At 38.0% G+C, this 26,235-nt stretch overlaps 2 protein-coding genes across 2 annotated transcripts in view; one reads left to right on the forward strand and one right to left on the reverse strand.

The window, feature by feature from the left end:
- Positions 1 to 26,235, reverse strand: part of PPM1K (protein phosphatase, Mg2+/Mn2+ dependent 1K) — a 449,751-nt gene that overhangs the window by 193,161 nt on the left and 230,355 nt on the right. The gene's annotated exons all lie outside the window — the stretch shown is intronic.
- Positions 16,972 to 25,017, forward strand: SPP1 (secreted phosphoprotein 1). The gene is made up of 7 exons (XM_060094580.1): positions 16,972 to 17,057; positions 18,180 to 18,247; positions 18,360 to 18,398; positions 20,979 to 21,059; positions 21,349 to 21,390; positions 22,973 to 23,266; positions 24,220 to 25,017. Exons 2-7 carry the CDS (start codon positions 18,194 to 18,196, stop codon positions 24,619 to 24,621), a joined length of 912 nt encoding a protein of 303 aa, XP_059950563.1. The 5' UTR covers positions 16,972 to 17,057; positions 18,180 to 18,193; the 3' UTR covers positions 24,622 to 25,017.

Raw genomic sequence — 26,235 nt, forward strand, 5'->3', positions numbered from 1 at the left:
TATAACTGATTCACTTTGTTATAAAGCAGAAACTAACACACCATTGTAAAGCAATTATACTCCGATAAAGTTTAAAAAAAAAAAAAAACATTGATGGTTGAGGTAAGTGAGGCTGTTGTTGGTAAAATAAAACAGAAAGTGGGAAAAAATGGCCTCCCTGCTACCTAAAGTGCCACAGGTAGGTAGATCAATGGGTTCACTGTGAAGATGTACTGCTCAACGCTTATGAGCTCAAAATCACAGATATATTGGGTGGGCCAAAAGATGCCTTCGGTTTTTAAGTAAAAATAAAAGACACATTTTTCATTTTCACCAAGAACTTTATTGAACAACGTATTCAGCCTCTTGTTCCACTAGCTTCTGCCATTTTTCAGGCAACTTCATAATTCCATCTTCCAAAAACTTTTTATCTGTTTGAGCAAAGAACTGTTCCAGGTGCCTTTTATAGTCTTCCAGGAAATTGAAATTTTTTCCATTAAGAGAATTTTGTAAAGACCCAAATCAATGGAAATCCGAAGGTGCAACTCCTGGTGAATATGGTGGATGAATCAGAACTTCCCAGCCAAGCTGTAACAGTTTTTGCCTGGTCATCAAAGAAACAAGCAGTCTTGCAGTATCCTGATGGAAGATTATGTGTTTTCTATTGACTAATTCCGGACGCTTTTCGTCGAGTGGTACTTTCAGTTGGTCTAATTGGGAGCGGTACTTGTTGGAATTAATTGTTTGGTGTTCCGGAAGCTCATAATAGAGTCCTCCCCTTCCAATCCCACCACCTACACAATATCACCTTCTTTGGATGAAGACCGGCCTTTGGTGTGGTTGGTGTGTCATTTCGCTTGCCCCACGATATCTTCCATTCCACAATATTGTACAGTATCCGCCTTTTATCGCCTGTCACAATTTGTTTTAAAAATGGAATTTTTCGTTACGTTTAAGTAGAGAATCGCATGCAGAAATATGGTCAAGAAGGTTTTTTCGCTTAACTTATGTGGAACCCAAACATCAAAGCAAGTAACATAACCAAGCTGGTGCAAATGATTTTCAACACTTGATTTGGATATTTTGAGTATGTTGGCTATCTGCCACATGGTATAACGTTGATTGTTCTCAATTAATGTCTCTATTTGATTGCTATCAACTTCAACTGGTCTACCTGAACATGGAGCATTGTCCAGCAAGAAATCTCCAGCACAAAACTTCATAAAACACTTTTGACACATTCGATCAGTCAGAACACCTTCTCCATACACTGCACAAATCTTTCTTTGCATTTCAGTTGTGTTTTTACCTTCTTGAAATAATAAAGCATAATATGCCAAAAATGTTGCTTTTTTCTTCCATCTTCAATATTAAAATGGCTACACAAAAATTCAACAATTTTGATGTCTTTTTTTTAAATGCACACTGATTTGACAGCTGTCACAATCTAACAAAATTGTTTTGAATGAAGTTAAAGACAACTAAGTGCTACTAGAGCCATCTTACGTTAAAAAAATGAATGAAATTTTTGGCTAACCCAATACTTCCCATCTTTTCCTAGAAGATTCATAGGGCCATCCCACACTGGCTTGTAAACTTGTTTCAGTCAGATGAGTTGGGAACACCAGCTTATTTGAGCCAACAAGTATTAACTTTGTTCTAGAGGGGAAATTTATGATCGTAAATTTCCTGAAAGCATGTGCATGGTTATTTACACTTTCCTAAACCTGAATGCGTTTACAAACAGTGACATTTAGCTATTTTCAGTTAAGTCTTTCATTTCCAGAGTTCTCATATGGGAAATCCTACATGGACCCAATCCACCATTAAAGTCACTCTAGCAGGACTTGGTCAGAACCTGCTAGAAAATTGGTGTTTCAACAATGATAGTCATGGAATGCATGTCCACTCAAAATACAGCTGGCAGCCTTTATTGCTGGGTTGATATCTGTTAATATGAAGATTGGGACCTACACCCATCTCAAGGAAGGAAGGGAGAGGAAGAAAGGGAAGAAGAGAAGGAGGGAAAGAGAGAGAAAGTTTCTATCAATTGTTTTCTATCTAAACACTTTTTTAAAGTTTCCTTTACACTTCTCATAGAAAAGGTGATGTTGCCCAATTAAGACATGTGCTGTTTCCCTAAACAGTTCAAAATTTTCCATCTGTAAAAAAATGTCACTTGACTTAAGTAAGCTAAAATTCTTAAGAAAGAGAGGGAACCTCAGCTGAATGTTAATCACAGTTTCAGACCTATTATTTCCCAATATACTGTCCAGCTAAATGTGGTGACTTTATTTTGCTGCAAATTCCCCAATCCCAGTTATTCTGCTTTCTCTGCTACTATAACATACAGTCACTTTTCTCTTCAATACGTATGTGCAGAATGCTCCTGAAGAAAGAAATTTCACTTTTCAATGTTTTAAGTGTTTTTCTATTGCTGCCTATTCGTCAAATCTCCCAACTGTCAATATAGTATCTTTTTCGTCTCTTTTGGCTTGTAAGATAGAAATTATAAACCAGCTGATTTCCTACATTGAATATGGTATATAACTTTATGCATTTATCTAAAGAGTATTTTCCATAGTTTGAACTTAACAGAGCTCTAAAATCACAGGTATCATTTCTGAGCGATAATAGTATTTAACTTTTATTGAGTTTACTGAATTCCAGGTGCTGGTCTAAGTTGTATATGTATGCGCATGTTTAATCCTCACTACAGCGTCCTGAAGGAGGTGCTGTTTCTGTCCCTATTTTACAAAGGAAGCCCAGAGAGGTTAACTAACTTGCTCAAGATGCCTCAGTTAGGAAGTGACCAAAGCAGCCTAATGGCAAAACCCTTGCTCTTAAGGATAACGGTACACTGTATAGCAATAACGCCTTGGGACATTTAAGAAAGGTGTTTATATTTGATTCCAGAAAGCAGTGAGCCCATCTGTGACTTACATAAATTCTAGTTCTAGGTTTGACTTGCCTAACAGGTCAGCTAATAAGGCCCTTAGCTCACAAGATGGAAGGTAAATTTTCTGGAGTAATGAGTTTTACACCTACTCAAACCAAGGCAATATGCTGGCCCCTCACCTCCATCAGGTTTGTGCTACTGCTGCCTATTTGTCAAGCTCACTGCTTCCACTATGACAGATTTTTCCTTTCCTTTGCTGGCAAACAAAGAGTTCACTGAGAGGTGGTGATTATTAATATTTACAATGTCTATAGCAAACATCATTTCCTATATGCCTATGGCTTATGATTTCATGCAAATATCTGAAATGTGTTAATGAACTACAGTGTTATGAGTAACATTTCTGAGAAAATAGATTTTTTAATCCCCCTTTAATCAAAGCTATTGCCTTTCTCTCTGAGAGGATAGTTACATCATCTGATTCCATGTCATCTTCCTTCCTTCCCATCTTCCCCTTATCTCTAAACTCCTTCTTTCCCCCATTTCATTCGCCTTTCTTTATTCTCTTTTCCTGTACAGATTCATTTTAAGAATTATTGACCTAGAAATGATGGCCTCTCCCCTCCAGTAAAAAAAAAAAAAAAAAAAAGGAAATTGTCTGTGTTCCTGGAGAAAATAACAGAAAACTTGGTTTGAGGCAAAGGGAAGGTTCATGCTCTACTAACCAAACATTCTTAGGAATCGTCTGCTCTGGAAGCCCCTGAGCAGCCTCTGATCTTTGAAACAGAGAAAGCATTAGTGCCAAAGGAACAGTTGCTCATTTGTATATTTGAAACACTCTGAAGACGACGTCAAGGAGAAAGAAACATGAATCTTTGATTTTCTGATATTCTCCTAAAACTTTCCATGTTCCCTGTATCAAGCAAGGTCTATCCAGAAAACCAGAAACCAGTACATATAACAGGAAGATTTTAACACAGGGAATTGATACCATGGAAGATGGAAGATCTGAGATGCCATATAGGCTCCATGAGGCAACACCATCAGGGGCCACTGCCCTCTCAAAACCAGAGGAGAGAGTGGGAATGGTACGAGAGCCCAGGGCCTGGGGCCACCAGGGGAAGGCTGAGCCCAGGAGGGAGGCACAGGCACTGTCAGAGATGCTGCCTGACACAGGGAGAGAGAAGGAGAAATCCCAGGCTGCCCCCTTCTTCCTGCCTGCCCATCTCCTGTCAGCACCATCTATTGACTGAAACGAGCCAAAGGAGGGAGGAGTGGAGGCTTGGGAACGCAGCCTACGAGGCCATTCCCTCCGATCCAGAGCTGAGCCCAGGGGATGAGAGGACTGGAGCTGACAGCAATCAGGCCCTGGACGGCACACTCCCGTTCTCTCCTCCACTTTTCTGCGGCTACGCATAGTCATCTTCTCCCCACCAGAGAGCTGTTATTCAATCTAAAAGAGTGGAACTTTAGAACTCATGCAGCAATTGGTCGGTCATCCAATTATGTTACATCATCGAGATAAACTTCAAGGAATAATGTGTTTCAAACAGCAAAAAAAAACCCAAAACTCTACTAAATCAATATACAAAGGATCTTGACACAGAGCTCCGTCTCTGGGACATTTATTGAAATTTAGTTGCAGAATATTTCCTTATTGAGCTTTGCTTTTCTGTTTTCCTGGAATATAGTCATAAAGTCAAATTTGGCTAACTTATGCCAGTAAATCACATTCTGCAAAATTACATTACTTCTTTATACTTCCACAGAGAGATTTCAGTGACTATTTCAGAAGAGTAGAAAAGATGATGAAGACTCAAAGAAAATAATGCAATGTTTGAACTCTTTAAAACTTTTTTTAATTTCTCAATTTTCAGAAAAATATTCTAGTCTTAAGCATTCATTATAGCTTATAATTTTAAAAACCTTAAGGTATGTTAAAAACGCCCCCAAAACACTAAATTCAAATTTAACTGGACTTCCTGTATTTTCATTTGCTATATCAGGTAACCCCATCATAGGATTAAATACAGATTTCTGTTTTATCATGGTTTTAAAAATGGCTTAATTACCAGACATACTGAGTAGAGATGGCCACCCAATAAGATTAGCCAGGAATCAACAGACAAACTAATATCTATCATTCTTACAAATAATTTTAATAAGTTTTCTGAACTTATTGAGTTTAGTGTTTATTTTAAACAATTTAGTTTGGAAATAAATAAATAATCCAATAAATAAATAGAAAAAAAACCTGTGACATTTAGGAAAACTATGTTTTGAGTCCTGATCATACGATTAAGTGAACATACACCATTGGAAAGCCATTTATCCTCTATAACTTTATAAAATGATCCTAACTCCTTTTTCTTGGAAGAAAACAGAGACCTAGATTAAACTATGAAAGCTCCTTTATACCCATTCCTCTCTCACTCCCTTCCATAGAAGTAATCACTGCTATAGTATGAATATTTTTGCCCTCTCAAAATTCATATGTTGAAACTTAATCCCCAGTATGTAGGTGTTAGGAGATAGGGTCTTTGGGAGGTGCTTAGGTCATAAGGGTGGATCACTTGTGAATGGTACTGGAGACCTGAGAAAGCTCCCTTGCCCCTTCTGCTATGTAAAGACACAGCACAAAGATGGCCATCTATGAACAAGGAAGTGGGCTCTCACCAGACATCTAATGTGCAGCTGCCTTGTCTTGGACTTTCCAGCCTCCAGAACTATGAGAAATAAATGTTTGTTGTTTATATGCCACCCAGTCTATGGTATTCTGTTATAGTACCTTGAACAAAGACACTAATCATTGATCTGTATCATGCCCACCGTTTTGTATGCATTTATAGACATACATGTATTTATGGACATGTCATTTTTTATTTAGGAAAATGAAATCATATTTCACACATTATACTGATACTTTCATTTTCATTTATGTCTTGAATGTCTAAAATTATTTAATTTTACTAAATATAGATAATACACACAGTTGTGACAAGCAGACTCTAAAACAGCCTCTCTATGATCCCCAACTCCTGGTACTCATGCGATCAAGTAATTCCCTACCTTTGAGTGTGGGATGGTCTAACAACTTGTATTAACAAACAGAAAAAGGCAAAGGTAATTGGATGTCCCACAGAAGTGTAGGATGTAAAATTTTGACTTGCGTTTTACTAGCAGACTCCTCCCATTGCCTTCTCAGTTTGTATGCTTTGATGAAGCAACCTGTCTTGTTGGAGAGGAACAAAGGCCTCCAGCCAATAAACAACTAGGAAATGAGACTCTCTGTCCAACAGTCCTCAAGGAGCTGAATCCTACCAACAATCATGTAAGCCTGGAAGTAGATCCTTCTACAATCCAGTCTTCAGATGAGACTCCAGCCTTGGCCAACACATCAGTTACAGCTTTGTGAAGACTCTTGACACAGGGACCCAGCAAAGCCACGCCTGGTTACCTGACCTACAGTAACTCTGAGATAATAAATGTGTGTTATTTTAAGTTTCTAAATTTGTGGTAATAGTGCTACACAGTAATAGGTAACTAATGCACACATGATACAAAATTTAAAAGCTATAAAAGTTATTTCTGTGAAAATTTAAGTCTCCTTCCCATCCTTGTCTCTAGCCAATCAGATCTCCTTCCCAGAGGCAAACACTGTTACAAGCATCAATTCATATCATCAATCTGAAAGCACTTTAAATGTTTAAAAGACATTAATAAAGGTAGTACGATCATTATTCATACTAAAATTCCAAGATTTACAAAAGATACTAAGATTTTTAGTTAGCAGAAGATGAGAACAACAGGTATCATTACATAATTATCTCACAAGGGACTATATGGAAAGGGCAGGAAAAGTGACAGGTATCAGATGGGCACATGTAATAAGGGTTATTTACACATGGCAGAAATTCCAAGTACTTTCACAAGATTGTGTCTAATGAGCTATTGCTCATAAGCAGAAACAGTTCCAAAGATCATTAAACACATCCTTAATACCATTGATTCAGTGTCCTATGCTGACTGTAAAGCAAGGCATTATCAGGATGAGTGCAAACAAACTAGAAAGCATTGTGCTGCATGGTTCAAAGCCAGGTCCCTGTATCTGACACCACACATGGAATACCGTTCATCAGACCACAAAATGGCTTGATGTAGCTAGAAATGACAGTGTTGGAACTAGGGTGAGAGACTGACTTACATGCTTGAGTTAAAGAATAGATTAAAAAAGGAAAGAGCTTTCATCTGGAACAGGAGTGAGCCCTTTTCTGTAAAGGGCCAGATGGTAAATATTTTAAGCTTTGCAAACCAGATGGTCTCTTTCCCAGATACTCAGCTCTACTGTCGTAGCACTAAAGCAGCCATAGACACTACAAAAATAAATGGGCGTGGCCATGTTCCAATAAGACTTTATTTACAAAAGTAAGTAGTAGATTTGACCCAAGAGCTTGTTGACCCCTGATCTAGAAGGGTAAAACAAAGGATGAGTACGGCTGAAGTCTTTCAATTTGGCACCTGATTAAAAAACTTGGATACCAAGAAAACAATCTCCTAGCTCATGCCAATTCCTGTGCTGCTTTCTGAATACACTGATTTGACTATCATTGAAGATATCTTTATCTGTTTATTTTTATCTTTTTATCCAAGTATAGTTGATTTACAATGCTGTGTAGTTTCTGGTGTACAGCAAAGTGAGTCAGTTATATTTATATATTCTTTTTCAGATTCTTTTCTTTTACAGGTTATTACAAGATATTGAATATAGCTCCCTGTGCTATACAGTAGGTCCTTGTTGTTCATCTATTTTTATATAGTCATGTGTATCTGTTAATCCCAAATTCCTAATTTATCCCTCCCTCCTCTTCCCCTTTGGTAACCATAAGTTTCTTTTCTATGTGAGTCTGTTTCTGTTTTGTAAATAAGTTCATTTGTATCATTTTTTAGATTCCACATATAAGTGACATCACACGATATTTGTCTTTGACAAATACCTCACTTAGTATGATAATCTCTAGGTCCATCCATGTTGCTGCAAATGGCATTATTTCACTCTTTCTGATGGCTGAGTAATATCGCATTATATATATATATACACACACACACAATGTATATATGTGGTATATATATATTTACCACAGAAGATACCTTTTTTTATTTGAACCAAAACTGCTGCCATTTTTACTGATTTTTCTGCCCATCTAGAACCTGAGTTGTCTTAGAACTAAAAGAGAACCACAAGTTAAGAACTGCCCCTCTTTTTCTCAATGCCCTGTCTTCTTACCATTCCTCTTCCAGCTGTTTGGGAGATTCTAGGACTAGAACGATAGTACCAGATTGGGAAATGCTATCTTTAATAGAGGTCTCCTCTTTATCTTTTGGGATTCCTACTACCTGTTTTTTTTTTTCAAAGATACTTTTTTATTAGCCAAACAAGTACCTACAATCCGTATTTTTAAACTCTATTGACTGAAATTAGTGTTTTTAAGCATTTGATACTAAAATTATGTTGCTTCAAAGCAACTAAATTTAATATTTATAAGTCCATGTCTAGTCCATATAACTAGACATTTTCTATTTTTGTGCTAAAGTTACTCAAACACTTATAAGTTTTATTAATTTCGTAGCATTCTTTTCCCAGATCGTTCAGATATGTATTGTGTATTTTTATGTTTCATGGATTTTTGTTTAAAAAAAAACTCCAGTCCTTCGTGTGAGAGAAAGAGCTACACACAGATAGCCATATGTTCACACATAGCTGGTACAGCAGAATAAAATTGAACTGATTTTATTTCCCGGTCCTAGTTCTCCAGCTCACATGGTTAACACTCAGGATAGAAGACAGGACCACAAGAATTAAATGGGTTGCCCAATTTTTATGAAACTACTATGAAGGTAAAATATATTTTAGGGGCTTCCCTGGTGGCGCAGTGGTTGAGAGTCTGCCTGCCGATGCTGGGGACGCGGGTTCGTGCCCCGGTCTGGGAAGATCCCACGTGCCGCAGAGCGGCTGGGCCCATGAGCCATGGCCGCTGAGCCTGTGCGTCCGGAGCCTGTGCTCTACAACAGGAGAGGCCACAGCAGTGAGAGGCCCATGTACTGAAAAAAAATATATATATATATATTTTTTTTTTTTTTTAAGGAAAATAGACTTCCTGTGTATATGATTCTTATCCTTCTTCTTAAAAAGAAGTTAAATGTTTTCATTAATTTACATCCCCAAACTTTCAAAGATTATGAGATTTAAATGAAAGTGTGTCACTTTCATCTTTCTAAATTCAGAATGCCATCATCTCTAAAATATAAACTGGATTCTTAAGTGACCAAGCTTGATGAAGCAAGATGTAGGTTTGAAATCTTTCTAGAGGTTAAGACACCACAATTTCACTTGTGTCTAAACCAACTCCACATAAACAAAGTAAAGTGAAACCCCAGCCTGAGACGCTCTGGCACTGTCTAAAAGCGGGAAAAGGCCACCTTCCTGATCCCAGCCTCCACTTCCTCCCAACCGAGACGAGTGGGTGTTCCAGCTCTGCTGAGATGCCATACACGACCTCTTTCACTACCTCACTAAGAACTCTGGCTCACCCCTGGCCAAGCTGTAATCCACAGACCAAAAGACCACTACGGTTTGGGGAATATCAGTGAACTATACAAGCAAGTGTCAAACTTCCAGCTCCCAAACATACACAGTTTCTAACTTAACCTCCCGTCTCCTCTAATTATGGTCATCTCCATAGCGGGAACCATGGTGAAATGTTTTAAAACTCTTCAAGTTTCCTAGAATTCACCACTTACACAATATTTGATCTGGTAAAAGGCAACTAAGACTAAAATTAATCTGTAAACACATTCCTAGCAGGGAACAGAAGTCATCCAAAACTTTCAGAGAACATGACTTCAAGTTCTCAAATATAACTAGGTAAATTGTTCTTAACTTCATCTCTACTTGCCCGTCTGCCCCTTGGTGAACACAAGGCCAGAAAACAAAAGGTACGCAAAAAACAGGTGGTCTAATTACGAAATAAAAGCAAATGATGCCGTGTGAACAATCAGAAGTTGCAAGGTCAATTTATTATTTATTGAGAGATAACTGTAGCCTCTCTCTTCTCACAGGCAAACTAACGTAACAACATTTAATGGAGCTTGCAGTATAATCAAGAAAGAACTCAGTTTCCCTGGTTTCCAACATTGGACTCTATCCACTAAAACCTGTATCAAGACTAATTCTCTTCTGGTAAAAGTGGGAAAAACAAAAACAGACGATCAAGAGAAACCTGGTATCCTAATCACTTAAGATATCTACTAGTACTACACACCGTCACCTTTTAGAATTGAGTGATGTACTTATTGTATAAAATAATCAACTCCAATTTTAATATATGAGAATTTCACAAGGACTAATTCAGTGTTTTAAAAATGGGGAATCAGGGCCTCCCTGGTGGTGCAGTGGTTGAGAGTCCGCCTGCCGATGCAGGGGATACGGGTTCGTGCCCCGGTCTGGGAGGATCCCATATGCCGCGGAGCGGCTGGGCCCGTGAGCCATGGCCGCTGGGCCTGCGCGTCCGGAGCCTGTGCTCCGCAACGGGAGAGGCCACAACAGTGAGAGGCCCACATACCGCAAAAAGAAAAAAAATAAAAAATAAAAAAAAATAAAAATGGGGAATCAAAAATGAATAGAAATTTATATAGATAGAAATTATAATATAGAAATCATATATGTGTGTGTGTGTGTTATGGCACCACAATTTAAATCCAGTCTCATGTGCCTAGTGATCTGGCGCATGGATACTAACATTCAAAAACTATGGATTGAACATTATTATGTGTACAAGTTTACATTAATTAAGGTAACACCTGCTATTATAACAGATAACAGTGCTATAAGGCAATAGAAGCATGTTTCTGGTTCATACACTAACCAATACCAGGGTTCCCAGTCAACAGATAGTTCAAGCTATCTCCTCCTTGAATTTCTGCCCTCCAAAAATGCTTCAGAGTCCTCTCCATTCAGCCAAATGGTGAAGAAGAAGACTATGGAGGAGACACACTTAGTTTTTAGGCACTTCAGCCTAGATGTGAAACATATCACTTTATTTCCCATTCCATTGGCAAGAGCTAGTCACAATACCACACCCAGGCAAGAAAGGCTGGGAAATGTAGTTTCATCTAGGCAGCTGCTTCCCAGCAACTACTCTGAAGAATATGAATCTTCTGTGCACAGCCAGCAGTACCTACCACAATTATTATGGTAGATACTATAAGTACCTAATGTAGTAAGACATAAGGCTAACCATGAAATACGCCTTTGTCTAGATTTTTTGTACCTGTTAAAATATGATGAGCAATTCACTCAAAATTTAGTGAATCAAGACAACTAATATTTAAGGTCATTATATGTATTAACTATGAAGCTAACGATATTAACCCACAATCAGCAATCATGTATTTTGAATTGGTGATTCATAACAGTGTGAGATTAGGAGAGATGTATTAACATTCTCTCACATTGTGTCATGACCATACCATGACACTAGCTGGGTAGCATATGTGGAAAAATAAAGCTTTACATTTTTATTAGATTTGAACCTACTACAGATAAGATTATTCAGTTTCTTTTGTTTGTTTGTTTTGTTTTGTTTAACTTTTAATTTATATTGGAGTACATTTAACAATGTTGTGTTACTTTCAGGTGTACAGCAAAGTGATTCAGTTATATGTATACATATATCTATTGTTCTTGAAATTCTTTTCCCCTTTAGATTGTTACATAATACTGAGCAGAGTTTCCTGTGCTTGCAAAGATTGAATATAATCATGTATATAGAAGTGACTGCAAGTAGATGGCTTCTATTATAATTAGCTGAAAAATTAAGATCATAATACTGAATTCATAGATTGTTAAGCATATTAGACATAATATATACTTTGAAATCTAGTACATTATAGGTGTTCCATGAAAACATATATAATTCCCATTCTTATTGTTATTATTTTGAATAGCTCTCTTTTTAATGAGCACAGGCAGAAGTTCTGGGCTTACTCTTTGTTACCATAGAAAAGGTAAATTACAAGGAAGTATTTCTTATGGAGAAAAACAAGCAATAGAAATTTGTTAAGCATGAAATGGGTAAAAAGAGGAGAGACATTGGTCACCAACTTTGATTCTTGAATAATTTCATCACGTACAAAGTGAAATTAATAGGTTGTTTAAACCAATCTCATCCACAGATGCTTGGAAATGAAGACGAGTGAGTGTGGGAAAGGGAAGTCTAAAAACACCTCCAGATTATGGAGAAGCCTGATGTTCCTGATCTGTTTGGCAACGAAACTGACTGCTAAAACCACAAGCGGCATTTTGCAGGAAAGAAACAAGCCAACCTTTTCAGTTACTTTGTCCTTGATCTCCTATTCTTGGTGTAACAGAATCTGAAAGAAATTCATATGACTCATATTGAGAAAATGCTTCTAGAAAACCCATTTTGGGGACGTAAGAATATAAAATTCTCAGAACATCAAAGATTGACTTATTAGAGTCATACGTTGGGAGTGATTTCCCTCCTTTTTTAAAAAAAAAGGTTTTATTTTTATTAATATTATTATTAAAAGTACATCAATTTTTTTATCCATGATTTAAAATATAGCAAAACACACGAGTCCCATGCTGCTTTGATGGCTGTTGGATGGGAAGAAACACTTCTTGTTTGATGCCAATCCCAAAACACTCATCCCTTCAACACCAGTGTAGACACAGGGTCTCCACCCTATGCCTTCTCTGTCCACACCCCACTGAATTTACTGTTAAACCACGCCCCCTTCACTCCATTGGCTGCACAAGTTCTAAATTTCTTAGTTGATCTTCATGAATAAATGGGTTCCAGGAGGGTAAGAAGGGTGTCATTTTAAGAAAAAAATTAATAATTTAAGTCCACTTTAAAGAATCTATCAGTTAAAGAATGTTAGAATGGCCTCAAAGTTAGTGATGATAATTTAACAAAGAAATACTGCTAGATTCTTGAGTACTGGCAAATAATAGCTATCAATATATGATATATGGACTCAAGCATAGTGCCCATGCATTATATTGATAAGCAAGAACTCTATGCTCAGAATTAGTTGCTATGGATGGAGAGTCGAGTGGTTAATCATTAACAATTTATTGAAGATTTATTTACTCTCTAACAATTCTATGGGTCTAAATGAAACTTTTTTCTTTTGTTTTAAGTGATGTTAATGTTTCTGATAATAAGACCATTTTTAAGACCATTTTTTAAATTTTGTTGACTAATTTATTGAGCAATGGGATAAAAAGTTTTATGGCGTGTCTATTTTGTATTTCTGAAATGTTCTACTTTCATGCCTGAACTTAAAAAAAAGAAAAAACCTTCTTATCTTCAACCCTTGTTTCTCTCTCTCTTATAAATAATTCCCTGCTTCCCTAGTCTATATATGATGAAATGATGAGTGGTAGGCTTCTTAGTAGATATAATTCCCAACTTCTCTATGACAGATTGGCAATGGTACCAAGGTCAGCTTTTTATCTGAACCTTGACTCAAAGGAAAAAATAATTATTTACAGAGCTGAAAGAGTCGAAATAGTTTATTATACTTAGTAAAATAGAAATATCCAAATAAACTAGAAGTCAGTATAATAAAGTCCACCAAAACAGTTGGACACAAATTTTCCTGTTATATGAGAAGTTTCATGTAATTTGAGAAAAAATATGTTCTTTGTGTTTCCACATATCCTCTTATAGTGTCTATATTTTATGATCACAACCCACTCTTCATTCCAGTTTAACAACTAAACTTTTTCCTTTCCACATACAAGATTTAGAAGGAATTTGATCATGTTGACCTTTTGATTTTAACAACCCAGGATTAACCTAATCGAGAATGGAAATAATGTGGAAATGCTACAGATCAAGCCTCTCTGATTCAAATCATTTAACGCATTAATTCTGACAGCTGGAAAATCCTACTCAGAAAAAAATGTCAGCAGCATGTTTAATGACGAAAAGCAAGAAGCACGAGCCTCTTCAAAAATCAGAATGACGCACTATCCATCTCATACTTTACAGAACTGCCTCTATCACAAATCATTTTATCCTCTCATCTCTGAAGCATCCCAGACACGTTCTTTAACCATGAATTCACAAGCCTTTACTCTGAGTGAGCCTCGGAATCTGCAACCTCTTGAGCAAGCGTGGGAAACGGGGAAGGAGCCCATGGCGTTCACCTGGGTTTGCTGAAGACAACAAAGCAGAAAAGAATGCTTTGCTTCCCTTGGCCTCTGTGCTCCCTGTTAATGTGTAGCGGGTCATTGTTGGGAAATATTTCCTCACCTGACGTTCCAAGACAATGGAGGACCTCACAGTTGTTTTATGGCTCAGTCATTAAACGCATGAACGTTCCATCCTGCCGGAATCACTGACGGAACCAGACTGTGGTCTGAAGTCCTTCTCAGAAACGCTGCCACCATGTGGCACGTTGGCGCTATGACCGGAAGAGCCCTATAGGTCATGTGGTTCATCTCAAGATGGCTGGGCTCCAGCAGAATCTATTCCTATAACTTCCTAAGTTCCTATTAAATCATTCCCGCGGGCGCAGAGTAAACCATAGTGAATCCTGTGGAAATCTTGGGGTTTTTTTAGAATATGTGAACTTCCCTCCGCTACACTGACAATCTGACAACTTAAGTGGGTTATGTGTTTAAAGGGAAAAAAACAGTTTTTAAGAGCAGAAATAAGAAATCTGTTTTTGCAACGTTATAACCCGTGTGCTTTGTATTTTACAGAGATAGCTGCCATCTGAATTATTAAAATGTGTGCTTAGAACCCACAAATCAACAATATCAATTCATTTGAAACACATACAATTTAAAAGAGATACATTTCCTCCCACCAAGTGTCTACAAACCTATGGATTAGTTACGTTAACACTACAAAAAATTATTCTACCGTATTTATATTAAAAGTAATACTTGGGGGCCTCCCTGGTGGCGCAGTGGTTGAGAGTCCGCCTGCCGATGCAGGGGATACGGGTTCGTGCCCCGGTCTGGGAGGATCCCATGTGCCGCGGAGCGGCTGGGCCCGTGAGCCATGGCCGCTGGGCCTGCGCATCCGGAGCCTGTGCTCCGCAATGGGAGAGGCCACAACAGTGAGAGGCCCGCATACCGCAAAAAGAAAAAAAAAAAAAAAAGTAATACTTGGGGGCTTCCCTGGTGGCACAGTGGTTAAGAATCCGCCTGCCAATGCAGGGGACACGGGTTCGAGCCCTGGTCCAGGAAGATCCCACATGCCACGGAGCAGCTAAACCCGTGCACCACAACTACTGAGCCTGCATGCTGCAACTCCTGAAGCCTGCGTGCCCGCCTAAAGCCCGTGCTCCACAACAAGAGAAGCCACCGCAATGAGAAGCCCACACACCACAAGGAAGAGTAGCCCCCATCACCGCAACTAGAGAAAGCCCACGCGCAGCAACAAAGACCCAACACAGCCAAAAATAAATAAATAAACTTATTTTTTTTTTAAAGCAATACTTGGTAAATAGGAGTTGACACCTTAGATACAACCAATAATAAATAGGAACATTTAACTTTAATCTCACTTTACACATGAATCTTACAATGGAGGTGTGAGATAAATTAATAGTGCAATCTCCATTTCACAACTGAGAAAGGTAGATGAAGAGGTTAAGTAATCTCAAAACAATATTAAATATTTAAAGTGGACTCAGAGCTCTGCAACCCCTAATTTCTGTTCCAATATTCAACGTTCAACTGTAATTTTTTTTCATTCGAACACCTTTTGAATACCCTGTAAAGTTTTTTTTTCATATAGAATTTTCTTTTTCATTTTCTTATTAAGTAAACAACTTTATATATCCTGGGAGAAAAATTAGAAAAAGACAATTCAGAAATCTGATCCAGCCCTTCAGAGGTGTGCAAATTATCCTGTCGATGTACACAGTTTAAAAATCTTACATCTGATCTCATTCCAATAACCTATTCCATTTAAAGGTATTACAAATCATGACTACCTGCGCCTCCTAAAAATCTGAATAATAGTTAACACACATACACTGGTTAAAATAGGCAGGGTATTTGCATATATGTGCCAAGTATTTTTAGTTCTACACATACTAATTCACTTAAACCTCTCGAAACGCCCACGAACTGTGCATTTGACAGATGAAAACAGGTATACATAGGCTAAGTGATTTGCCCAAGGTCTCACAGCTAATCAGTGGCAGAGTGGAACTCAAAGCCACACTCTGGCTCCTGAAGCAGCACTTTCCAGCAGTAACCCTGCTCTCAGTCAGAAACTGCTTTCCTTCTGCCGCACTGAGAATAAATTACCTTTCTTCTATTTTATATAGCAATTAGCAGATCCATCACTTCCAAACAATTCAAACAGGGCGACAAAAATCCACGTCCTTGAAAGGTCAATGTAAATCCAATTTAATGAGCGTGAACGTGGATTTTAATGTTACTAATGCCATTTGTTTAAATGACAGACTGCTACACACTTGCAATCACAAAACAGAGCTTAAGTGAAGATGGAGGAAGGGTTTCTGAATTCTTTGGATGTATCTGAACAATAGCCTGATAGCTCTTAAATAAGTACAATTGTGAGGCAAATTTGGTTGCATATATTACCTTCATCTGTTATTTAAACCAAAAGAAACAAAAATCCATTCTATTTCCTTTTATTTAAGACTGATTTAGATTATATATTTTTTCTAATTCAGAAATTATAGAGTCTTGGTAAGAACTAGTCATTTCCTTCCCTCCCTTTTTATGGGACCCCCTAGATGCCCTTCCAGGACGCTGAGAGCCAATCCTATAAATGAAAAAGCTAGTTAATGATATTGTGCATAAGTAATGTTTTAACTGCAGAGTAGTTTGTGTGTGTGTGTGTATGTGTGTGTGCATGTGTTTGTTTTGTAACCACAAAACCAGAGGGGGAAGTGTAGGAGCAAGTGGGTTGGGCAGTGGCAAAAAACCTCATGACACATCTCTCCGCCCCCTGTGTTGGTGGAGAACGTCTGGAGCAGCCTTTAAATTCTGAGAGGTCCTGGTTGTCACCAGCAGGGAGAGGAGGAGGCCAGAGTGCAGCACTGAGCTCAGCATCAGCACCGCCTGGGACCGGGCTCTTCTCAGCCGCCGCAGACCAAGGTAAGGCTGCAGTTTGCTACTTGCTTGCTGCCCTGTGTATGCACTGTTTCATTTCATGGGGAAGGTCAAGCTGTAAGGAAAAGAGCTTAACAGTAAAAGGTGTTAATCAGACTTAAACGGTCCTAGTCTTTGGAATAAGCATGCCAGATCCAGGGCAGATCTCCTGCGGGAAAGGCAGCCGGCTATTTTGAAAGAAAGACAGTCGAATACAAAACTTAAAAATATTGCCAAGCCATCCTCAAAAGAACTGAAACTGCTTCTTGCCATCAGAAAAAAAAGGAAATGTCTATGCCTCTTTGGAATGATTATATCTACTTCATTTTAAATGGATAGATGATGGTGGAGACATTTAAGAGGAAATGATTTTTAGTGCTAATGTAAACAAATGATAATGCTAATTATTTAATGATTTGACTTACCCTGTTTTCAAGGAAAAAAACCTTTCTGAATATTTTCACCTCTGTATTTAGCTGTTAAAATTTATCCAAAATACCTGTATGACACTATTTAGACTTACAAATAGGAAAGCTGTTGACTGTTTTCAGTGTTTTTCTTTTTCGTTTCAAATTTCTAGAATACCTTACTTAAATTACTAACTTTAGAGATAGCTTCATTTCACCTAAGTAACACCTTTTAAATAATTTAAGTTGAAAATCACATTTGAAATGCATGCTGGAAAACGGAGAAAGCAATTTTCTTTCACAGCTTTATTTTCTCTCTTTCTCTTTGTGTTTTTCTTCTCTGAAAAATAAATATTCCCATTCCAGCTTATTATTTGAACTCAATTACTGTTGATCTGTTTTTAGGTTTAGATGGCTGGTGACATGAGGTAGCAACGGCATAATCTCTGAAACTCTAAATTTTAAAGTTGAGTAAATATAGACTTGTACAATTCCTCTCTCCTTGCCTAATAGGAAGAGATGGAGACTAGAGGGGGTGGCATTACAAATACTAACTCAAAAGATCATAATATTAAGAAGAAAATGTTCCTCTAAGAAGTAGAGAGTATTTCTACAGAAAATATATATTTATCTGTGACGATTTTGTAATGTGGTAGCCTAAAAAAGCATCACTGTTTTAACCTAGGAAACGATCAAATATTCCTTACAAAATATTTTGCAGGAACATTCATTACGATGAGAATTGCAGTGATTTGCTTCTGCCTCTTGGGCATCGCCTCCTCCCTTCCAGTGAGTACAGCTGAATCTTAAAGAAAATTCCTCAAAATAAATGAATTGTGTGTTTCAAGGTGCTAGGAACACGTTCACACTGTAATCTTTCTTCACCTTCTCTGTTTCAAAGGTTAAACAGACTGATTCTGGCAGCTCTGAGGAAAAGCAGGTGAGCATCTTTTAGGTTTATCATATAGTTAAATTATTTTTGTGCTACAAATGTATGGCAATTTTACTTATTTTCATAGTCAAACAAAATAACTTATAAGTATTTATTGAGTGCCTGCTATGGTTCTAGGCCAGTACCAAGCACAGAACGGCTTTTAATTAATATAGTCTCTTAAAACCAAACTAGATTTTTTAATATAATAAAATGATGCTCTAGGCCTATCATTTATGTAAAATGAGTTCTATGAAGTTGTGTGACTTTTTGTTTCCATGCGTCAACATACTGTTCTAGAAGTAAAAAATTCCATCTTTTGCTTTACTTAGTGGCAAGCTAAGTTTAAAATTCACCACACATATTGGAGAGTTGGCATAACCATAATATTCACAATATCTCCTAAGATATTTGCTAAGAAGCCCATTATAAAAAGAAAGTCTGTTTATGCCGTTTGTATCTATTGTGCTTATCAGATGACTTTAGATCACATTTTTCTAGCCAAACATAAGACCAAATCAAATTCTTTTATTATAATTATTCGACCAGCACCATAGATGTACCTGCCCCTCCACAGGGTGAAAGCATGCCAGCCAAACAACAAACGGGCATTGTCCCAAGGAGCTTGGACAAAAAGGCACACAGTTCAATTCCAGATAAACAGAATAAAGGCCAATATAGAGCTGCGTGGGGTCACTGCAGTTAGATTGCTTAATGAAGATGTTAGGAGAAGTATTGCTGCTTGTGTTTGGGTGTGCAAGTGAGTATAAGTAAGTGGGTCTGTTTTCCAAGTGATTTAAGAGCACAAGTATTGAATCACAACAATAAGCCAGAAAATTAACATTTCCAGAGAAAATAGTGATCACACTTTTTTTTTTTTTTTTTTTTTTTTTTGCGGTACGCGGGCCTCTCACTGTTGCGGCCTCTCCCGTTGCGGAGCACAGGCTCCAGATGCGCAGGCTCAGGGGCCATGACTCACAGGCCCAACCGCTCTGCGGTATGTGGGATCCTCCCGGACTAGGGCACGAACCCGTGTCCCCTGCATCGGCAGGCGGACTCCCAACCACCGCGCCACCAGAGAAGCCCCTGATCACACTTTTTGAGGCAAGAATTAGTGCCTTTTTAATAGAATAAAATATGGCACATGAAGCCATGGCAGTATAAGTGGTTAAATGTTATTTAGGAGATAAGTGAAGAGCTCAACCTTCTAGAATCCTAGAAATCTAGAGCTAGTAGGAAATATGGAAAGTCTATAAAGAGACACCCCTGAAGATGAACACTGGTTATCTATGAGTGATATGATTACTGGGTAGATTTTAGTTTGTTTTTCTTATCTATTTGCTCTTCATATTACTTTTTAAAAATTATAAATTTATCTTATAAATACAGATAAAGCCTGTATTAAAGGTATCATCAGAATAAATATGTATATTAAATGTAATCAATCATAACATTTATCTGTATAATATTTATATAAATATATATATTAAAGAAAAAAAAGGGAAACTTTGAACTCATCTAGACTAGTAGTTTTCACATTTTTTAGTCAAGGAACACATTCTTTCAGCAAAAAACTGTCATAGAAGCCCAATATGAAGCTCCTCTGGTTAGAGCCAACCATGGGGAAACCCAAAGTGCTACTGACTGGTTTCCTTCCTGCTCTTTTCCTCCTTTGTGGCTGTGAAGGAATTCTTGGAACCCCCAGGGTAACTTTTCTCCATGACAGAGATGTGAAGTGGTTGCCCCGGGCCGTACAGCCCACCAGATGACACTTATTCAGAGCAATTTCCATTCCTCTGCATTAGCATATTATTATCATTTTCCAGATAAATGACTTGGCTAAGCGAAAGGCCATTCCATTCAGGTCTTTGGCACCTTAAAGCAACAGAACTTTTATGCAATGGTGTTGATATTATATTTCTGCACTGCCCACTAAGGTAGCCACTAGACACATGTGACTATTGAACACTGGAAATGTAGCTAGTGCAACCGAGGAACTAAATTTTTTTTAATTAACTTAAATTTGAATAGCCACGTGTTTCATGGCTAGAGAATGGCATACTGGACAGCACAGCCTTAGAGAGTTTCTCCTTGTTCCACACAGACAGGAAACAAGGAAGATCAACACAAATTAAGGGCACCTCTGCTTTAGTTGTGTTTCATCTGAGAGGAATTTCAGCTAACAAACATGGAACAGAAAAGCACAGTGTATCATCAATGTGAAGAGCCGCTGGATTTGAACCCTGGCTCTGCCACTTACTACCACTTAACTTCATTGTGGCTGAGTTTCTCCTGATCTGTAAAATGGGAGTAATAATAATGATACCTATCCTAGGTTTAAATGAATTAGTATTTGTAAGTTACTTTGAAAGTGTGCCTGCCTCACAATAAGTGCTATGTAAGGGTTTGTTAAATGACTCTACCAGAAAGAATAAATTATGAAAGATATAGCTAAGGCTCCAGTTGACTGAATAATGCATATTATGCTTATCCATCAAGATCGGGGAAGTATAGTTGTTTTTTCAGCTTATTACTTAGATCCCTGTTTCTTTTTCTTAATAATGACAAATACGCAACTCTGTTTTGCAGCTTTACAACAAATATCCAGATGCTGTAGCCACATGGCTACAGTCTGACCCATCTCAGAAGCAGACTTTCCTAGCACCACAGGTATTTTTAATTTTAATTAATTCTAAATATTAAAATTCTCACAACTAAAGAACAACCACCACAAAAAAGAGCCACCAAGCAGGCCATTTGGGCTTGTCAAATGGATCTTTCCTGCCTGTTGGTAAACGTGAACTTAGGACACCATTTGATCTGTCATGTTGTCTTCCCGCTTAAGCCATCCACCAATGAGGCTAAAAAATAAGACCTGCTTTGTATGGAAAAGGCTAACTTTCGAATAAAAAAGTTAAGAGAGTATGATGTACACTGATTTGTACCCTTCCTTCTTCAGAATACTGTGTCCTCTGAGGAAACTGGTGACAACAAGCAAGAGGTGAGGTTCCACTTTGAATCCAAGGTCCATCATGTCTTGGAAGGACTAAGGGAGCAACTCTTTCTCCCAGTGACACTGCCTGGGTTCAATTCTGGCAAAATTCCATTAAAATTCTCCAGTAAATGCCCTGTCTATCCACTGGCCTGAAATTCCAGGGGCGCATCACATCCCTACCCAAAGCCTTGAACTTTCTGCAGACCTGATTATACTGGGCCAACAGTATGGTGGGCTCTAGGTCAGGGATGGTGGAAGTAGAGCCTTTACTTAGTGGAGTGGAGGTGCGGGTATGGGAGAAATATTATGGGATGGGCTCCTGGTAGCCCGATTCATATTTGTCTCATTTCTCTGAGTGACTCTGCCACCACCATCCAAGGGAACAATAGGAACTAGGGACTTTCTTCTCAAAACCTTGAGACCCACCATCTTGAGACCCACCCTCCCTTCCTAACATGAGCTCAGCCAACCATAAAAAAAAAGAAAAGAAAAAGAATTTTCCTGTCTAAAACTTGCTCACAATAAACACAAGTATTTACTAAATGTCAGAAATACCAGGTTTCAAATAAGTTTAGTGGGGCAGGAAATGTTTACTAATGTCTGTTGTTTGAAATACTAAGCCTCTTGCAATTTATTTAAGATATTTTGTTGCCGTCATCTAATATCTGGTAAGCATCTAATTAATGCCTACCAAAGCCAAGACTTTGACTCCAGGAACATTTCTGCTGCTAACATAATGGTTTATTTAATAACTATTCTTTTTATTGGAGTTATTACTATATTTGCTAAGCAAAGGGCTAACTTAAATTTGTTTTCCTTAAGATTCTATTTGAAGATGCTAAGAATTTCTAATAAGGAAAGTTAGATAAATGACCCAATATATTTGCAATCAGAAGTGTAATAGACATTAACTGGTTAATTGAGCTGCAGTTTATACACATGAATAACAAAGTCGCCTTTTGATTATCCAGGCTAATAGGGAGGAGTTTTAGGTTTGGGGGTGAGCATTAATACATGGATGCTCTGATCTCCTGAGAATTGTCATAGAAAAAAACAATCTCACAATTATGTATCTGTATTTACTGCATTATTGAATTTGGTAAATTAAATAGTGTCTAAAATGAACAAAGAAAAACATGTTATCGATATAAATTTATAACTCATACATTTGGCTTGAAAATACTGTTTATGAAAAAGCAAGAAAAATGCCTCAGAATAGGATTCCATTTATCCTTGTGTTAAAAGGGAAATTGGAAGATGCTCACTTTAGCTCTTAAAAGCCATTGAGTGCTTTGTTGTGAATATAAAGATTCTGAAACTGGGACTTCCCTGGCGGTCTGGTGGTTAAGACTTCACCTTCCAACGCAGGGGGTACGGGTTCGATCCCTGGTCAGGGAGCTGGGGTCCCATGTGCCTCATGGCCAAAACACCAAAACATAGAACAGAAGCAATATTGTAACAAATTCAATAAAGACTTAAAAAAAAAGATTCTTAAACTAAATAAAGATAGTAAAAGACTAAGGCACCATAAAGCCTAACGGAAAATAAAAACCCTTACAACCATTTTTCCGGCCATCTTGATTTTTAGACCCTCCCGAGTAAGTCCAATGAAAGCCCTGAGCACACAGACTCTGTGGAGGATGAAGAGGATGGGGACAGCCAGGACACTGACGAAAATGACTCCAGTGACCCTGACCATTCCGACGCGTCTCACCACTCTGACGAATCTGATGAAGTGGTCACTGATTTTCCCACTGATGTTCCAGCAACCTCCGTTTTCACTCCACCTGTCCCGACCGGAGACACACACGAAGGCCGAGGTGATAGTGTGGCTTATGGACTGAGGTCGAAATCTAAGAAGTTCAGCAGATCTGATGTCCAGGTAAATCCTTGAACAAGACACATGAGATGGTTATGAGTAGAGCCCAATTCTAGGGAACAAGGGTCTGCATGCTCATTTGTTCATTCATTCAGCAAGTATTATTACTTTACGATCATTGAATACAAAATCTTTTCCCACTTATTGGTTTTTGTATTAAAGTCCACATAATTTCTCCCTAATTTTGTCTCTCAATCACAGTGCTATTTTTCCAAATCCTGGTTATAAAGCATTTATTCTATTTGCTTTTCTATTTTTTTTTAATTTATTAATTTTTCGCTATGTCAGGTCTTTGTTGCTGCGCATAGGCTTTCTCTAGTTGCGGCGAGCAGGGGCTACTCTTCATTGCGGTGTGCAGGCTTCTCATTGCAGTGGCTTCTCTTGTTGCGGAGCACGGGCGCTAGGCACGTGGGCTTCAGTAGTTGTGGCGCAGGGGCTCAGTAGTTGTGGCTCGCGGGCTCTAGTGTGCAGGCTCAGTAGTTGTGGCGCACGGGCTTAGTTGCTTCACGGCATGTGGGATCTTCCCTGCCCAGGGCTCGAACCCGTGTCCCCTGCACTGGCAGGCGGACTCTTCACCACTGCACCTCTGGGGAAGCCCTCTATTCGCTTTTTTAAATTAAAAAAGGATCTGGATTTAGCACATAGCCCTGCCACGTACCAGTCCCTTTACTTTTAACTTTCGCTTCATTTTCCCTTTATGTAAAACAGATAATGAGACCTTCCTCATGGGTTTCCTCTCATACAAAACTGATGTACCTATTAAACTAAAGGAGATGACGTAATGAAAGGACTTGGTTTGAAAAAAAGTAACATGCTAGTATTATTTTTTTGCTTCAGCCAAATTTAGACATTTTTAGAGAATTCATTGGCCTGAAAGTTAAAAAGCAGAAGAAAATTACAGTGTTCCCATCTCTGGCTGTTTATTGAATTCTTCTCCCGTTTGTGCTGTGATTCAGTATCCAGATGCCACAGAGGAGGACGTCACGTCACACATGGAGAGCGAGGAGGTGGGTGATGCACCCAAGGCCATCCTGGTTGCCCAGCGCCTCCACAGGGCTTCTGACTGGGACAGCCGTGGGAAGGACAGTCAGGAGACGAGTCAGCCGGATGACCGCAGTATGGAAACCCACAGCCACGAGCGTTCCAAAGAATTCAAGCTGAAGGCCGAGGATGAGAGCAGTGAGCATTCCGATGTGACTGAGAGTCAGAATAATTCCAAAGTCAGCCATGAATTCCACAGCCAAGAATTCCATAGCCACGAAGACAAGCTAGTCCCAGACCTTAAGAGTGAAGAAGACAAACACCTGAAATTTCGTGTTTCTCATGAATTGGATAGTGCCTCTTCTGAGGTCAATTAAAAGGAGAAAAATACAGTTTCCTACTTTGCTTTTAGTAAAAAGAAAAAATACATTATAGCAGAGTGGGACAGAATATGAAATGCTTATTTCTCTGCTTAGTTGGTGAATGTATGTGTGTGTGGACCTGGAAACAGATCATGGTTTTGATCGTTAGTTTAGTGTGTGACTTCATGGTAACACCCTTGTAAACTAAAAGCTTCAGGGTCTAGCCTATGTTCTTTCCATATAAGAAATGCAAACCATCACTGCATTTTAATGTTTGCTAGCCTTTTATGAAAAGAAGTTTATGTGAAAGCAAAAATCCTTTTACACACTTAGAGAATATAAAATTTCATGTCACTATGATCTTTTGTTTTTTAAATTAGTTTATATTTTGTTGTGATTATTTTTGTTGGTGTGAATAAATCTTATATCTCGAATGTAATGAGAGTTTGGTGGTGTCAATTGCATTTCTTATTTGATTCCCTACAGTTGCCTAGCAATTAATACATGTAATCTTTTTAATTAATGTGCTGGACTTAGTAGACAGCAATCTAAGACCTTCTGGATCAAACATACAGCCCCTGGCTGAGCTAAAGTTCCCAGTCAAGGAAACAGGAGTCAAGTGGAGGTTGATATTCAGCCAGAACTCCTCCAACTATGCAGGGCTCTGTAGGCCACTTCCACTGAGTGAGAGCAAACTTTTTCTAATGTTCATGAAGCTGATGTAAAAGCTAATGAAAGCTTAGATGCAATCACAAATCAGTTTTATTGTTGTTTACCATTCTCCATTCATTTTCTCCATGAATTTATGCTTTCTTGCCCTTGCATTACAACTTGGTAAGTCCCATAGCTATTCTGATCACTTGTAGATAATAAACAAATAGTCCCTTTGTACTGGAAAAAACCTAAAAGCTAATAATCAAAATTTTCAACTTCATTCAAAACTAAAAGTTCTGGAAACCTGAAGTGGAGCAAGTGCCTTATTTCTATGCCTGGCCCTTCTGCTCTTAAAGCTAGAAATCTTATTGGAAATCTAAAAATTCTCTATTAAACAACTCTTGGGACAAAAGGGGAAATTTTTTAATGGCAGAATTTCTAAAAAATAGTTCTAATGAAAACAAACTCAATAGAGTACAGTTAAACCAGTGATCACAGAAAATCCATAGCCTTAAATTCTTGCAGCAACAATGAAAGAATGAAAATAAGGATATTGAGCTGCCATCTTAAAAATGAGAAAAGAGCAACAAAGTAAAGCAAAAGAAAGCACAGGGAAGGAAATAATAAAGTTAAAAGTAATAGGGAACAAAAAATAGTAGAAATTAATAAATCAAAATGCTGGTTCTTTGTTAAAAAAAAAATCAGCACCACAGATAAACCACTAGCTAACCCAATAAAGGAAGAAGGGTAGAAAGCACAAATAAGAAATAAAAACAAGGAGATAACCAAGGACATGAGGAAGTTTTACAAATCAGAAGCAACTTATAATATTTTGCACAACTCAGTACAAGTTAAACGGAAAACCTAGATGAATTAGATTATTTCCTAGGAAAATACAATTTACCAAAATTAACTTTGCTAATCATAGAAAACACAAATAGACAAATTTCTATAGTGGAAAGAGAAAAAGTTATC

This window comes from Mesoplodon densirostris, chromosome 1, assembly GCF_025265405.1.
Source record: "Mesoplodon densirostris isolate mMesDen1 chromosome 1, mMesDen1 primary haplotype, whole genome shotgun sequence".
Taxonomy (NCBI): domain Eukaryota; kingdom Metazoa; phylum Chordata; class Mammalia; order Artiodactyla; family Ziphiidae; genus Mesoplodon; species Mesoplodon densirostris.

Excerpts from the sequence above, each read along its gene's own strand:
- SPP1 (XM_060094580.1), top strand. The coding sequence starts at position 18,194 with ATGAGAATTGCAGTGATTTGCTTCTGCCTCTTGGGCATCGCCTCCTCC. Across the intron at positions 18,248-18,359 it reads GCATCGCCTCCTCCCTTCCA|GTTAAACAGACTGATTCTGG; the intron begins GTGAGTACAGCT and ends TCTGTTTCAAAG. Across the intron at positions 21,391-22,972 it reads CTGGTGACAACAAGCAAGAG|ACCCTCCCGAGTAAGTCCAA; the intron begins GTGAGGTTCCAC and ends CTTGATTTTTAG.